This window comes from Lontra canadensis, unplaced genomic scaffold (genome assembly GCF_010015895.1).
Source record: "Lontra canadensis isolate GAN:19392208 unplaced genomic scaffold, GSC_riverotter_1.0 scaffold29, whole genome shotgun sequence".
In the NCBI taxonomy this organism is placed as follows: Eukaryota; Metazoa; Chordata; class Mammalia; order Carnivora; family Mustelidae; genus Lontra; species Lontra canadensis.
In genome coordinates this window covers 13,138,823-13,155,612 of record NW_022631023.1, presented here as the reverse complement: position 1 = coordinate 13,155,612, position 16,790 = coordinate 13,138,823, and the positions used below count along the sequence as shown (strand labels likewise).

At 46.6% G+C, this 16,790-nt stretch overlaps 1 protein-coding gene across 2 annotated transcripts in view; it reads right to left on the bottom strand.

Annotated features, from left to right (window-relative positions):
• TIAM1 (TIAM Rac1 associated GEF 1) overlaps positions 1–16,790 on the bottom strand; it is a 198,250-nt gene that overhangs the window by 44,694 nt on the left and 136,766 nt on the right. For both annotated transcript variants that reach the window (XM_032865446.1, XM_032865445.1), the window contains exons 13-14: positions 16,357–16,443; positions 11,001–11,225 (exon numbers count right to left, since the gene is read on the bottom strand). In XM_032865446.1, the coding sequence (XP_032721337.1) occupies positions 11,001–11,225; positions 16,357–16,443 (312 nt within the window). The remainder of the gene's footprint in view (positions 1–11,000; positions 11,226–16,356; positions 16,444–16,790) is intronic.

Here is a 16,790-nt window from a genome sequence, read left to right as displayed (position 1 = left end):
CAGTGCTTGTAAAAGTTATGGTTTATACTACACTGCAGTCTATTAAACGTGCAACAGCATTAGGTCTAAAAAAAGTACATATCTTTTTTTTTAAGGTTTTTAAAAAAATACTTTATTTATTTATTTAACAGAGAGACAGCGAAAGAGGGAACACAAGCAGGGGAGTGGGAGAGGGAGAAGCAGACTTCCCACTGAGCAGGGAGCCTGATGCGGGGCTCGATCCCAGGATCCTGGGATCATGACCTGAGCTGAAGGCAGATGCTTAACTGACTGAGCCACCCAGGCGTCCCTAAGATTTTATTTTTAAATAACCTCTACACACAGCATGAGGCTCTAACATACGACCCTGAGATCAAGAGTCGCACACCCCATCAACTCAGCCAGTCATGTGCCCCCAAAAGTACATACCTTAAATTAAAAATACTTTATTGCTAGAAAATACTAGTCACCTGAGCTGTCAGCAAGTCATAATCACTAGTCACTGATCACCATACAAATAATAGTAAAAAAAAAAAAAAAAACCTAAAATATTCCAAGAATTACCAAAATGTGACAAAGAGGGACAAAGTAAGCAAATGCTGTTGGAAAATGTGGTACAAGAACAGACTTGCTCAGGGCAGGGTTGCCACAAATTCTCAATTTGTAAAACACAATATCCACAAAGCACAATAAAATAGGGTTATGTTTGTACTTCAGCTGGGAACACACACACACACTCACACACACACAATCTGATATACACATGTGCAAGTCTTAGTTTGTAAAATAACACTCCACACACTTGAAAAAAGGTTGGGGAGGGGGGTTTTGTAGGTCACAAAAAGACGCAACTAAAACAGTGATGTCGGTGATTATATTTAAAGCATTTCATGGCCATTTTATGCTTCAAGAGGGAAGTAAAAAGACTGACCTGGGTCTTTGTTATGGTAGAAATCATGCTAACATCTTAAGGGCGACCACTATAACAGCATTAGATTATGTAAAACCGAAAGTGAAATTTAGAAATCCAGGCCCAAAGAGGGCCGGAAAGAAAAAAAAAATACAAGCAAAGACAAAGCCAGCAAAATGAGGGGATAGAAATGAGTCAGAAGACATGGATCTTCTAAATAAATGCGAAGTGAACTAAATTTGATACTTAAACTTTATGTTTAGATTAAAAAACCAAAACGATAAAAAACAAAGCCTTACCTACAAGTGATATACAAGAAAGAGATCTAAACACAAAGACACAGGAGATTAAAAGTAAAAGGAGGAGGAAAATAGAGTCGGCCAATCTAAAGAAAACTTGACAAATGTCAGACAAAGCAGGTTTAGATACAATATGAAAATGTATCGATCGTTATTAAGCTTGATCCATGAATATATTTCAAACACTGCTCCTAAGAATTTGTGAATGTACGTTTTCCCCAAGGATCAGCAATTTCTGCAAACAGGCTACACATCAGACCACAACGTAAGTCTCAACAAACACCAAAGAATCGTTAAAGCAATGGAGAATGAGTAAGGGAACAGGCTAACGGAACAGAAAGCCCAGAAACAGGTGGCTCAGTGGATTAAGCGTCTGCCTTCGGCTCAAGTCATGATCCCAGTGTCCTGGGATCCAGCCCCACATCAGGCTCCCTGCTAGGTAGGGAGTCTGCTTCTCCCTCTCCCTCTGCCTGCAGCTTCTCCTGCTTGTGCTCTCTCTCTCTCTCTCTCTGTCAAATAAATAAATAAAATCTAAAAAAAAAAAAAAAAATAGCCCAGAAAGAGCCTTCCTGACTCCTGATATACAGCAGATGTGCCATTGCAGATCCCGGGGAAAGGACTGGTATATCTGATAAACGTTGTTATGACAGTAATTACTTAGATGGAAAAATATACAGTTGCACCATAACATACACCATTCACAAAAATCAATACCTGGGAGGTATAAATCAGAAGCATGTGAATAGCCCAAAGTATAAAATCTTTCACAAGAAAATACAGAAGACAACGTCTGTTACCTTAGGCAAGAGAAGGGTTTCTTAAATAAGATATAAAAAGTACAAATCATATGAGACAAAAAAATCAGATTTTATTAAAACTTAAAACTCTTCTTTGTCAAAAGCCACAAGACACATACTGATTAAAGTTATCTTCAATGTATAACTAGCAAAAATGTTAATATTTAGAATATAAGGGAAGTTCTACAAATCAGTATCTATAGGTATATACAATTCATTCTTTTTTTTTTTTAAGATTTTATTTATTCATCTGAGAGAGACAGAAAGACCATGAGCAGGGGAGGGGCAGAGGGAGAGGGATAAGCAGGCTCTCCACTGGGCAGGGAGCCCCACATGGGACTCGATCCCAAGACCCTAAGGTCATGACCCAAGCTGAAAGCAGACACTCAACTGACTGAGCCACCCAGGTGCCCCAGTCTGTCTGATTCTAAAGCATGTATTCTCTTTTACTCCAATACTTCTACTCCAATGCTTCTGCCCTTAGCTGAAGACAAAAACTAATAAAATAAGAAAGAGAAAAAGCAATATAGCTTGTGGAAGACAGTTTGCAAAGTAATAATTCTACCCAACCCTCTGGGCATAGATTTTTGTGGTATTTTCCTCCATCCCATGAACTGGGCCTGGCCTTGTGACTTGCTTCAATCAACAGAATGTGACATAGATGGGGAGACACGAATTCCAGGCTAAGACCGCAAGTGTCCCTGCAGTTTTTGGTTTCACCTCTAGGACCTCTGCATTCACCATGCAAAGAAACCACAAGCTAGCCTCCTAAGGATGAGAGGCCTCAGGCGGGGGGTGGGGGGTCCAATCAACCAAGCACCAAACATGCAAGCAAGGCCATCTCGATCCAGCCCCAGTCAAGCCACCAGATGACACAGCCACATGAGCGACTCCAGGCAAGGGCAGCAGAGCAAGCACCCAGCCCAAAAGAATGAGCAAACAGAATGATTGTCTTGAGGTGGTCTGATACTTAGCAGAAGATAGCCAATAAATGGGTGAGGGGGGCATTTAGCCATCAAAGAAAGCCAGAGAGGCGGGAACTGACAGCTTCTCGGAAGGCCCCCTAGCCTACGAATCTGGTGGAACAACACTGCGAAGTTTTCTGGCAACCCCAATGCAACTCCCCAAATTCTGCACTACAAGACACTTTCCTCTAATAGGAGACACTGAAGGGATTCTCCTTTGTCCAGGAGGGAGCTGTGCCCCTTTCCTCACCAGGGCGCCTGAGCAAATATGGCTCTGCTCATCATCAGAGAGATGGAAAAGCCACAGACAAGGCCGAGAGGTGGCTGACGAAGTGGTCAGAGCAAGGGAACCACGGCCTCACCTCCACTCCGTCCCCATCTTTTGCACAATGTCAGCACAAAGCACGGGCCCGGCCGCCATTTTGGGAACACAAGGAAGCGGGGCCAAATCTGAAAAGACAAAGGATAGACTGGAGGTGGGGGAGGGGTGTGGGGGGTGTGGGGGTGTTGGGGGGAGGGGGAGCAGCCCCAGAGGATGAGGACACACAGAGCAGGGCTGAGGCTGGGCGGGACAGGACCCCCCCGGCCACATCCACGGGTACCATGAATAACACGCATTTTGTAAACAGGTCTGATGGTTTCTTCACTGTCCAGACTGTTTTTCTCATCACAGTAATGGTCTTGGGACCAAGGAACCTTTGCGACTAACACGTTCCCACTCACCAGCGGCAGGACAGACACATGGACGCCTGACATTTAGATTTCTCTTTAATTTACTCGGTGGAGACACATTCCCCCTGACTCCCTCCAATTCCACTCAGGACTTAAAGAAAGAAGATAAAACTCTTTCACTCACGACCTGCCTTAACAATGGTTATTAAATAAGCGGATTCTCCAATTCAAACGTTGCCAAAGAAGAACCGATTAGAACACTGATTCTCTGAAAGCCTTGATTAGTGCCTGGGTTTAAATCTCTGTGAGAAAAAAATGATTTGAGGACAGGGGTCGTGGGGGGCAAGAAAAAGTTAGATATTGGCAATAAAAACATCAAGCTGAAATGAAATTTAGTCACTAGGAAAGGATTTTATTTTGCTTTTCAGTCTTCTTACTGTCCTATTAAGAATTCCATGGAAACACTTCATAATATATATAAGATCAGCACAAACACCCTCTCCACAACAAACCCAAGAAACAAAAATAATTATAAAGAAAAAACAAAGAATCAGGGAGAGCTTAATATAGATGATGGAAAAAACCCTCCAACTTTAACTTAGCAAATAACATCTTTCCAGCCAAATTTCACAAAATCTCAGCATCTCTTTCTCTATGGAGAGAAATTTTTAAATCTACGAAAACTACAGATATAGGCATTACTGATTCAGTTACTTGGTCGTGAAAGTGAAATAATGTGTAAGGTTTATTCGTGTTCTTTAAAAATATGCAGATGGAGGCTCTCACATTCTCAAACATTTCCCTGCTCACAGGATCTGACGGGTGTCATCAACCTAGTGCAGCTGAAAGTGAAGACCAGGGGTTTGGCCCCAGCAGGGGCTTAGGAAGCAGGCCAGGTACTGTATGACAAAGGCACAAAACCGAGACAGTTTACAAAATGCACACAGTTCCACATTTTATCAACAGAGGACCCCGGGCTCCTGGTATCTATGAGACATTAAGCTCTGAAGGACGGGGCCATATTTGTTTGTAGGAAGATAAATCTGTGTGGTTCCTCTTTCCCTGCTGCCTCTCTCTTCGGCCTGCTTGTCTTGTTTTCAGAATCAGGCTCCAGACAGCATGGAACAGCAGTCTGGAACAGAAAGCTTCACTTCACAGGCACCGCAGGTAGGGAAGCATGCCCTGCCCACCAATCAAAATGCTGTCCGTGTGGGGCGCCCAACCATTCCTTCCCTGACCGAGGTGCCTTCGCCTCTCCCTGCTGTCACAGAAGCTTTTCCTGTTACAACAAACACTGCTTAATCTACTTCCTGCAGGAGGGAGCTCTGCACTCCAAACAGACTCCAGGGTTCCACGTGGCATCAGACACATGTGCCTGAGGTCTATCAATGGGGGGCTGAAAATCCAAACCCAGCAATGGCCCCAGTTGTCTTGAACTCTACAGGCCAGGGTGGGCTGTAGATGCCCGGCTCTCCCAGGCTCAGTTTCCAGAATGGCCATTTCTCAAACAATAACCAACTTCAGTTTGCTGAGCGCTGGCATTTTTATAGGAATAGTGAGGGACAGGAGGAATTTTAGGGAAGATCAAGCAGAGCTTTAGTCACGATAAAAATGGAATGGATGTGAGCCCTTGGTGGCAGAATTTAAAATGAACGATACCACAGATAATCCGAAACCCTGGAAAGATACCATCCATGGTACCAGCATGGATTCTTACAACTTGCATAAAATGTGGGCTTCTGCATAATGAATGAAATACCTTTGCTTCAGGAGTTAACCTCAGTGATCGATATCTTCTGCCAGCCAGGGCGCCTGGGTGGCTCAGTCATTAAGCTAATAAGCACCTGCCTTAGGCTCAGGTCATGATCTCAGGGTCCTGGGATCGAGCCCCACATCGGGCTCTCTGCTTGGCAGGAAGCCTGCTTCTCCCTCTCCCACTCCCCCTGCTTGTGTTCCCTCTCTCACATATCCCTCTCTGTCAAATAAATAAATATAAATCTTAAAAAAAAAAAAAATCTTCTGCCAGAACAGTTTTACTCACATTTGCAAGAAAGGCCTCAAACTAAGCATTTATTTATTCTTTGCTCTTCCCTTGACTCAAAAGGGGGGGAGGGAGAGGGAGATGCCAGAAAGGGGTATTTGTGTTGGAATTCCCTCAATAAATGTTTTATGAAACTTTTAAAAATGACTTTAGATCTGTATTTGCTTTCCTATATTGATGTTCACTGTGACTAGTTCCCTAACTGGATGAGGCAGGTTTACCTTCTGATAAATCAGGCCAGTGGCTCTCAAATGGGGGAGATTTTGCTGCTCAGGGGACATCTGGCAACATATAGATATTCTGACTGGCCCCACTTGGGGGAAGGGGCTACTCATGAACTTACAGTGGTCTGTGGTAATGCTGGTACACATCAGTGCCCAGGACGGTCCCCCCACAACAGCAAAGAATTATCTGGCCCCCAATATTCGTAGCCCCAGAGGAGCTCAGTATTCAAAATAAACCACAGAGGAACATTCAAGAGGCTTTCTGGAAACCTCGCACAAACAGTTTTGCAACTTCCTCCTCTCTGCTCCAAGGTTCTTTCTATAACAACAGTTACTCAAGGGACTTTTTGTCTAGACATCCTTCCTCCATTTTCTTACCAGTATGCCAGTATACAAATATTAAAAAAAAAAAAAAAAAGGATCAAAGTAGCTCAAGAAAGATTTCAACAAGGACCCATGGATGGTCACTGACTGACAGGGAGAAACTGAGTCTTAGAGAGAAAACTCAGGTTGAGGTCCTTGGTTTTCTCAGCCAACACAGGAACCCGTGCAACCATGCTTCCCTGCCATACAGGGTGAGGAGGCTGGAGATGCATTCCACATCGCCTAAGAGATCTGCATTACAGAAATCTCAGGGGCGCCTGGCTGGCTCAGTGGATGGAGCATGTGACTCTTGATCTCCAGGTCCTGACCTCGAGCCCCGTGTGGGGTATAGAGATTACTTAAATAAATAATCTTTAAAAAAAAAAAAAAAAAATCTCAGACTACAGCGTGGTATCAACAGATACCACTACGGATGATTTGCATGGGATTATAACATTCCACCAAGACAACAAAAAGGGGACCACCAACCAAAGGAGAGTTGCTGACCCACAGTCATTGATCCTAGTTCTTGCTGCACGTTAGAATCCGAGTTCTAAGCAACCACCACAACAAATGCACCCCGAGGCCTCAGGCCAGGCCATGTGAATCACATCTCTGAAAAGGGGCCCAGATGTCTCTCATTCCCCCCCCACCCCCCAGGAAAGGAAAATACTTAAGGAAGGTATCCATAAACGCAGTCATCAGGTAATTCACCCGCTGTAGACTGGGGTGGGCGAGGCAGAGACCGGTGAGATCTGACGTGAGCAGCCTCTGGTTACAAGCCAGGAAATCTTCACGTCCCCCTAAGGGATCGTGCTTCGAATGTGTAACATTTATCGAGCACTTCCTAAGACCTAAACACTTTACTTTTATAACTCAATTCATCCTCACGACAATTTAGCAAGATAGGACTGTGGCAATATCCCCATTTGATGCATGAGGACACTGGGGCTTGGAGAGATGAAACTGATAAACGCTAGAAAAAAAAAAGAAAACAGGACTCAGTCCCGAGAAACCTGGTCCCAGAGCCCATTCCTAGCCACTCGGGTGTGATGCCTTCAGAGAGGAAACAAACCTTTCCATGAGAAAAAGGGGCTCAGAACTAATCCAGCCCTGAAAGTTCTTTCCCTGTTGCAGGCAGGGTTCTGAAGGCGGGACTGGACCAAGCCTGCCTCCTCGGGCTTGAAGGATGGAGTGAGCAGCCAGGCTGGACTTCCGTGAACAGGCACCTGCCAGGGCTCCCGAGGACCCCCGGGACCCTGAGACACTGCCAGGCCCTCCGTCAAGGCTGCCAATCACGCACTGTGACCACCATTATGATGGCCCCTGCATCAGGCCTCAAACTGGCCACTCAGGATGTTTATTTTTAGCTACTTCTAAATTTAGACTGAGGCTATAGTGCAGCCTCCCCATTGTACCATTTTGCTAGTGGTTTTCTTTGCTATTTTAACCGCAGCTGTCGGCAGACGCTGCTTTATCTCAGCCTCATTATGGAGCCATCTTTCAGGTGATTTTATCCTGTTTACTTGCCTCTTTTATTTTTCACAGTTAAACAGGAACTAGGAAATAGTAGCAACCAGAAGGCAGAGAGGCTGAAACTCAGGCTCCCCCCCCAGCCACCCCAGCTGGGCTGTGACGGCCCGGAGCATTTGAGAATTCTTCTGGAACTTATTAGTGCTGAAGACAACTTAGAGACCTGACAGGAAAACTAACACGATGACCTGACTTTCTTGCTTTTGTCTTGAGCCAGGCTGGTGATCTGACTTGGACTCAGAAGACTTTGTTCTGAAGGATTTTGGATCATTGCAAAATACTAAAAGGTGAACCGATTAAAAAACAGAACGTTCACAAACATTTAAGTCTGAGAACACAGTCATGGCCCAGTCACCATAATGACTTTCAGCACCTCACTCAACGAATGTTAGAGCCAACCTATCGTTCAAACAAAAAAAAAAAAAACAAAGGAATCAATGAATCTTCTAAGAATGATTCCAAACTGGAAATTTTAACACATTCTGAACACAGGTAAGTTCAGTGGACTTAGCACTCGGCCTTCAAAGGTGACTGGCCTAAAGGAGTTCATACACAGTATGTAAAGGTCAGTAGTTAGGTTTAAAACACCATATAGGGGTGCCTGGGTGGCTCAGTGGGTTGAAGCCTCTGCCTTCGGCTCAGGTCATGATCCCAGGGTCCTGGGATCAAGCCCCACATCAGGCTCTCTGCTCAGCAGGGAGCCTGCTTCCTCCTCTCTCTCTGCCTACTTCTCTGCCTACTTGTGAACTCTGTCAAATAAATAAAAATAAAATCTTTAAAAAAAATAAAATAAAACACCATATAAAAGATGGGACACCTACGATATATGTATACTCTATATTCTATACTCAAGTATTTCTAAAATGCTTGTATGCAAATACATTTTAAGTAAAACAATTTTTTAAAGATTTTGCTTATTTATTTATTTATTTGAGAGAGAGAGAGAGAGAGAGAGAGAGAGAGATCATGAGCAGGCAGAGAGGCAGGCAGAGGGGGAGGGGGAAGCAGGCTCCCCACTGAGCAGAGAGCCCAATGCGGGGCTCAATCCCAGGACCCTGAGATCATGACCTGAGCTGAAGGCAGATGCTCAAATGACTGAGACACCCAGGCGCCCCTATGTAAAACAATTTTAATAAAAATTTGCAAAATGCACACAGACACATACATGCACAATTTTTTTAAAAGAAGAAACACTCCTAAAATAATGATGACCTTTAAAGGGGCCAATTGTGAGCAATTCCAGTCACACTCTCTCAAGGAAACTATCTGTAAAGGGCCAGATGGTGAATATTTTCAGCTTTTCAGACCATGGGTCCCTGTCACTACTCAGGGACCTCAACTCTGTCACCTCAACTCTGCCTTTGCAGTGAGAAAGTAGCCAGAGACAAGACATAAATGACAGGCATGACTGTGTCCCAATAAAACTTTATTTACAAAAACAGGCTGTGGGTTGCATTTGACTGATGGGTTATAGTCTGCCAACCCCTCCTTTATATCCATAAGCCACCAGAAGGGCTCAGACAGAAAAAAAAATTTTCAAAAAAAGTTGTGCACACACTGTCTTTCATAGTATGTACATCCAGATCTTATAAAAAATCCTTTAAGTAACCCAACCTAACACCACATACCTCATTCAAAGTCTTATAGAAACCGCTCTCCTCCAATGGAGTTTTATGGGATCGATGCTGCCATCTCGTGGTCACACAAAAGAACAGCCTTTGTCATCTCCATTCCCCATTAAGCATATGTGAGAGTCCTGTTCTAAAAATCTGATGGGGGTCGGGGTGCCTGGGTGGCTCAGTCCTTAAGCATCTGGCTTGGGCTCAGATCATGATCCCAGTGTCCAGGGATCATCCAGGGATGGTGAGGGGATCAAACGCCACATCCAGCGCCCTGCTTGGTGGGAAGCCTGCTTCTCCCTCCCCCACTCCCCTTGCTTGTGTTCTCTCTTTCCCTGTGTGTCTCTCTCTCTCTGTCAAATAAATAAGTAAAATCTTAAAAAAAAAAAAACCACACACACATGACGGGGATGTGGGTACTGAAATGACATAATGACTCAAGGAAGTCAACGGAAATAGGTGCCATCAATTTTCTGAAGCCTCAACTTGCCAAATTCTTGCGACAGCCACTGAGCAGAAGAAAACTCTCACGAGGGTTCTGCCAGTGATTTACTCTCATGGAGCCAAACCTCAGAAGAGAATCTGAAAAACAACAGGCAGGGCTCGAATAATCCAAGCACCTACCCCCAGATTTTGAAACTGAAGACTTTTTTTTTTTTAGTTTAACTCAAGTTTTAGAAAGAAAATAAGTCCAAAACCCTAACTTACTAAAATCAACCCCAATTCTACAATCAGGTCACGGGGAAGGAAGGAAGTGACCTAATGCTGTTGACCGGGGCGCTCACTCACTGACTCTCGCCCAATGAGGACGGGGCACCCGTGGGAGCACAGGAAGAAGATGTACGCTCGTCCCGGGAAACAAATTTGGGACAAGGGAGAGACAAGCCAGTAAGAAGAGTATCACATGATCAGGGCCCACGTGAAAGATGTCTTTGGAGGGTCCTAGGGACCCAGAGGAGAGAACTAGATCTGGTAGGTCCCACTACTAGGAAGGCTTCAAGGGGCAGGTAGCATTCTGGTTGCTTCTTTTAGGAGGAGTGCAAGGTTACAAAGCGATGGGGAGAAAAGCCGTGAGCAGAGAGAGCAACGCTGGGGCAGGGATGGTTCTGCGTGTGGACTCACACTCACACGCAACACCGGGAGACCCCAAGAGAAGCCGACCTTAGGAGCTCTGATGCATGTCCACTTTGGGCAACTTATGGCCTCTCTCACGCAGAAGGGAAATGGTTTGGGGGACAGTGACGTGGAGGACAGAGCTGGGCCCCAGAGCCCCAGTGCCTCCTGGCCCTTCTGTCTCTGTCATCTCCATCCACAGCCGAGAGACGGTGGTCTCTACCCATTTGACTTTCTCCACAATGACAAACGCCAGTGGTACGCTGAAGCTGTCCAGGTAGGACAGGCTGACTGGGGACCAGACACCTACTTCACGAGAACACAAGTCTCCTGAGCCTCGGAAATTAACAGGAAGCACGCCTTCGGGAAGCAGCTCATCTCACTCACACATCCTGGGCCTGCTGGCCCCAGTCCGGTGGAACACACTCTCACACACTCACACTCACACACACTCACACCCCGCACGGTGCATGTCGCAGCCATACCTGGGTTGCTGCTGAGGAAGGCCAGGGGGCTCTCGCTGGGGTCCACGGGGCCGTCGGCTCGGTGGGGCGGGCAGTCCAGCAGCTGCACGCCTCCCTTGGGCTCAGGGCAGGTCCTCACCAGGAGGCCCAGGGACGGCTGTGCGAGGAAATCTTTGAGCACAGAGGAGTTCAGGGTGCCTGCAGCACGATTACTGATCTCGAGAATCTCATCTCCCGCTTTCAGGCCTGCCAACGCGAGACGGAAAATGTTTCATTTCACACACACATTAAAGTAGCCGCCGCAGCGGGGACGAGTCAGATCGCGACAGCACAGAAGCCCCGAGAAAGGGCACGCGGGGCTCCCGCGTCATGGGCCCCCCAGCCCCGGCGCTGGTGTCCATGGGGGGGGCTCGTCCTCCACAGCCAGCATCAGGAGATCACAAGGGCCTTGGTTCCAGAAGGTTCTGGACTCGGATGTGACAGCATGCCTACCTGTCCTGAACACACCGACCAAACCCACGGACTCCTTCCCAAATCTCTGTGCTTTGGGCATCGGCCAATTCCTCCTCACAAATGCTACTTCTGGCCACTGTCGGTTTGAGGGGGAGGAAAGCAGAAATGCTCTGATCACTGCAATCAGTAAGTTTTGCACATGCGCGTGCTACAGCGCACACATGTGGCACAGCCCGCTAACATCTCCTGATCACCACCTTGGAATGAGCTTGGGAACCAGCATGTGGGGAGTCGCTTCTGGCCACGACCACAGAAATTGACTCGATCCCCAACACAATCTATGAACCAAATAGGATCATTTTACGCCTTCCTCCCTTCGTTGAACTACATGAGGACCTCGGAGTGCGTATCTCTCGGAAGGTCCCCGAAGGTTCTGCTGCTTTTGCAAAGCACGCTGGGAGAGCTGCTGAAGTTGGGGACCCAAAGGAGCAGCCGTGAAGTAGCCCAACCCAAAAGAAAAAGAGGCTGTGACGGACCCTCCCTGGGGGATTTCAACCTGATATCAAGAGAACATGTCAGCAGTTTGAGAAAGGGAGAGGGCAGACAGGAACGTGGAAAGAGCCAAAGTACTGTTTCAGCTAAGAAGGAAAAAAAGAGTCCAATTCTTATTTTATAGACTCGGGTGGAAAAGCAAACTCAACAAAGGGAATGAATGAAGGGAAAGGTAAGGAATGAGCTGCAGAAATGAGAAGCCACACAGATTCCACAGATCCCATGTCTGAGGCCACGGGAAAGAATTTCCCCAGAGACGTTCTCACTCCCCAGCTTCACCAAGTCACACCCCCTGGTCATCTGTACTCAGGTTTCCAAACTACTTGACATCCGTCTTGTATCATAAGATACTCCAAGAGAGGGGCGCCTGGGTGGCTCAGTGGGTTAAGCCTCTGCCTTCGGCTCAGGTCATGATCTCAGGGTCCTCGGATTGAGCCCCGCATCGGACTCTCTGCTCAGCGGGGAGGCTGCTTCCTCCTCTCTCTCTCTGCCTGCCTCTCTGCCTCCTTGTGATCTCTGTCAAATAAATAAATAAAATCTTAAAAATAAAAAAAAAAAAGATACTCTAAGAGATATTCTGAGTGAGAAGGCAATGGCAAGGAAAGGAAAATACTTTTCCCTGCATGGAGGTGGGCTTCTGGGACGCTGACCACTCCATTTTTAGGTAAAAGATTCTGGCATCACGGCATTTGAGTTGAAAATACAAAAGTTCCCCCATGCAAAAGGTAGTTAGTTTTTGGTTTTTTGAAGTCTTCTCTTGGAGACAACCCTTATGCTTAGATATAAGGGGAGGTGATAAAAAGAACAGAAGAAAGAACTTAAACATCTATGAGTTTGGGTTTTTGTTTTTTTGAGAGAGAGAGGGGCATAGGGAGACAGAGAGAAAGAGATAGAGAATCTCAAGCAGGCTCCACACTGAGCACAGAGTCCAAAGCAGGGCTCGATCTCACGACCCTGAGATCATAACCTGAGCCGAAATCAAAAGTCAGTCGCTTAACTGACTGACCCACCCAGGTGCCCCAAGTTTGTTTGTTTCTTTCAAAGACCTTCCAGGTTTACTATGAATGGTAGAACCAAAGTGTGTAGTAGGATAAACGGGGACCCCCCCCCCAAAAGATACATCCATGTCCCAGAAGCTGTGAATGGGGCCTTATTGGAAACAGGATCTGCACAGTTGTAATTAAATACATGATCTTGAGACAGACCAAGCTGGATTTTCTGGTGGGTCCTAAACCCACTGACAATGTCCTTTGAAAAGACGCACAGAAAGGAGAAGGCCATGTAGAGACAGGGGCAGCCACGGGGGCTGGAGGCCATGGAACCCTCAGAGCCACCAGAGCCTGGAGGAGGCTAGGAGGGGCTCTTCCTAGAGACTTCCGAGAGGACACAGACCTCTGGCCTCCAGAACAGGAGGGAATACATTTCTGTTGCTTTACACACACCCCCGCAAGTTCATGGTCATTATAGCAGCCCTAGAAAACGACTCTAGGCAGCTGGCTGAGTGACTTATTCTCAGTATTAACACATGACTGTGGGCAGCCCAGCAGGAGTGAGCCACGGAGTGCCCCACCGGGGTCCTTCAGTCCCAATGTCACCATGTAACTGCTCGGTGATCGTTGGCACATTACTGAATCTCTCCCAGTCCCAGTTTCCTCCTAAGTAAAAGTGACAATGAGCTCAGTGAGATTAAGCACAGCATCGAGCACCGGGAGGATCTATTTCAATAGAGGCGAACTCTCATTAATACACAGTAGAAGAAAATGGAAAGCTCTTCTCGCTCACAGAAAACCAGGGCCTTCTCAGAAGCAATCCCCATAACTGGCCATGGCAAAATGAAGCGTCTAGAAGATGCTGATCTGAGAAAGACACACCGTGGCTTTCTCAACTGGGCCCTGTGCTGTGCATGCAGCCATCAGAAAAACATGTCGATGGCAGCCGGTGAGATGCGAGATCCCAGCCTCGGGTGACCCGAAGAGTAGAAAGACAGGCCCAAGCTGAACAAAGAGAAGTGTTAGAAGAACATACTGCAGTTCAAAAAGTCAATTCTGTAAGCACAGCCAATGCGAGATCCAGCAGAGGGGTAGGTGGGTATTAAAGGGGGATGAACCCTTAGCTCAAGACAAGCCAAAAGCCCAAAGTGGCTCCCAAAAATAAATAAGACTTAGTAAGAAGGTGACCGGCATCCAGCTCAGTCTATAAAGAATGAGGTAGGGGCACATGGGTGGCTCAGTGGGTTAAGCCTCTGCCTTCGGCTTGGGTCATGATCTCAGGGTCATGGGATTGAGCCCCGCATCGGGCTCTCTGCTCAGCAGGGAGGCTGCTTCCCCCTCTCTCTCTGCCTGCCTCTCTGCCTACTTGTGTTCTCTCTCTCTGTGTCAAATAAATTTTTTTAAAAAATTAAAAAAAAAAAAAAGAATGAGGTAAAACAGGGATCAGACGCTAAAGGAGGAGAATGTTTTGTGATTACCCAGAGGTCTGCACATAGAGGCTAGACTTAACATTAAAAAAACAACAACAGAAAAAAAACCTTTCACCTAAATATCTTTCTTGACATTGCTCTCTACGAGCGGGTATTAGGATGGTGTTCGTGACCCAGGTGGCCAAATGGCCATTACTCTTCAATCTACAGAGAACAGGGCGACACACGGGGCCAGTGGGCTGGAGCAGAGGACCATTTGTTTTTATCTAACACTAGGGTTCCTGGATTCAAAGAACTAAAACAGGAAGTGACTGAGGCCGAGGCGGCACATTTCCCCACCCCCACACTGACGCCGACAGGCACATTCTCTGCGCTGCGAGAGATAACAATCAGCCTTTGGGTTTGAAGGTAAAGGAACCCTACCCACCTCTACTCTTAGCTGAACTACAGCTCAAGCCCCAGCCTTCAGACCCGGACATAGTGTCAGACCCTGGCCTCCAGGCTGCCTTTGGCCTTGAAAAGTACAGAAGGAAAATCCTCCTCCATGAGAACAGTGGATAAATGACTTTGACTTTATTTGCCCTTTGTCACACTTCTGCCATCCTTGGCTTACAGCACAGGGTGAGGTAACCTGCACGGGTGGCTCGTAAGTCATGAACAACCAGAGCTAAACTGTGCCAAGACACGGAAGGAGGTGGCAAGGGAGGGCACTCTACCATTTCCTTGGCCGCCCCACTCACGGCTCTAACTGAGCAGACACAAGGCATTACATCTCAGGCCAAGTGATCCAGATGTTTTGGTCTTCTCCATTCAACAGGTATGATTTTGCCACCACCTGGATGGAAACTAAGAATTCTGTAACAAGAAGAATGAAAGAAAGGTGGATTTTGAGCCCTGCCTACCTGTGTGATGTGTTTATGCTAAGTATGGTGGGCTAGAAAGCGTCCTCCAAAACTCATGTCCACCTGGAATATCAGAATGTGACCTGAGCTGGAAACAGGGTCTCCGCAGATGTAACTGAGCTGAGATAAAAATCATCCTGGATTAGGATGGGCCCTAAGACCAGTGACCAGCATTCTTCTAAGAAGGCCAAGTAGACACAGAGGCACACAGGGAAGAAGGCCACAGGACGACAGAGCAGAGACTGGAGGGAGGCAGCCACAAGCCAAGGAATGTCGAGGACCGCCAGCAACCCCTGGAAGCAAGGACGAGGCAGGGAATAGATTTTTCTCTCAGAGGCTCCAGAAGGAAAACAGCCCATACCTTGATTCTGAACTTCAGGCCTCCTGAACTAGAAAAGCATAAATTCCTGTTGTTTCTGATCACTCGGTTTGTGATAATTTGTTACTGTAGCCCAAGGAAACTAACACAGGAAGCAAAAAGTCTAGGCTGAAAAGATTCTCTCTGAGCACAAAGAGGAAAGAGAGCTGAGGTTTCACAAGTAACCCGGACTCCAGTGAGCCCTTGTAGGGCTGCAGGCAGGGTGGGGCGGAGGAGAGCTCTCTGTGCGGGCCAAGAAGACGGGATCCTGAACCCCTAGGTTCCCAACATCTGCTGAGATTTTTCCATGGATGGGAGCAAGACAACATCCACTCTGAAGGAGATCTGCAGGCTCAGGACAGAGCCAATGGCAGTGGGGGCCAGCACAGGGGGGTGTTCCCAAATGCTGCTTCGGGAAAACCCCCTAGGACTTCCACACCATCCTGCCTGGTAGAGAAAGACAATCATGTCAGACTAGAATGGAATTTCCCACTTGCCCCAAGGACATGGGCTCAGAATCAGATTTAAAATCCAAGAACGGGACATTTCTTACCTACCTGAGTTTAGAGAATAAAATCCATATTCCTCCAAGGGTTTTCAATGACACAGGGTTCAAGTAATCTGCACCACCAGAGACACCCCAAGGGAAATTTAGGAGAGGCGGACAAACAGACAAGACAGCCAATGACTTACCCTTCTTGGAAGCTAAACCGGTTTCCTTTACACTATTCACGTACAGCCTTCGAACACCATCTTCTTCCACAGAGGAAAGTGAAAACCCTAGAAAACACAGAAGCCAGAATGGTAGGCTCACACCTTCTGAATGTTTACCAAACAGCAGGAAGTACCCGCTGTGAACCACGTATGTTGAATGTTTTTGGTTACAGTTTGGAGCAATTGTTTTTCCTTGTTCGTATTATTTTTGCAAAGCAGGAAAATGTATTTTTGGAAAACTCTAAAAAAAGTCACTACTTGTAAAAATTAGTCTTACCAGGTACATCTATCCTCAGACCACCTACCTATCAACTCAAATGGAAGACGATTTTATTTTCCTTTACCTTGCTCGCTAGTAAATGCCAGTGTTTGTTCTTCTTTGTCTCCCCCCAGCACAAACAGAATGATGAGTT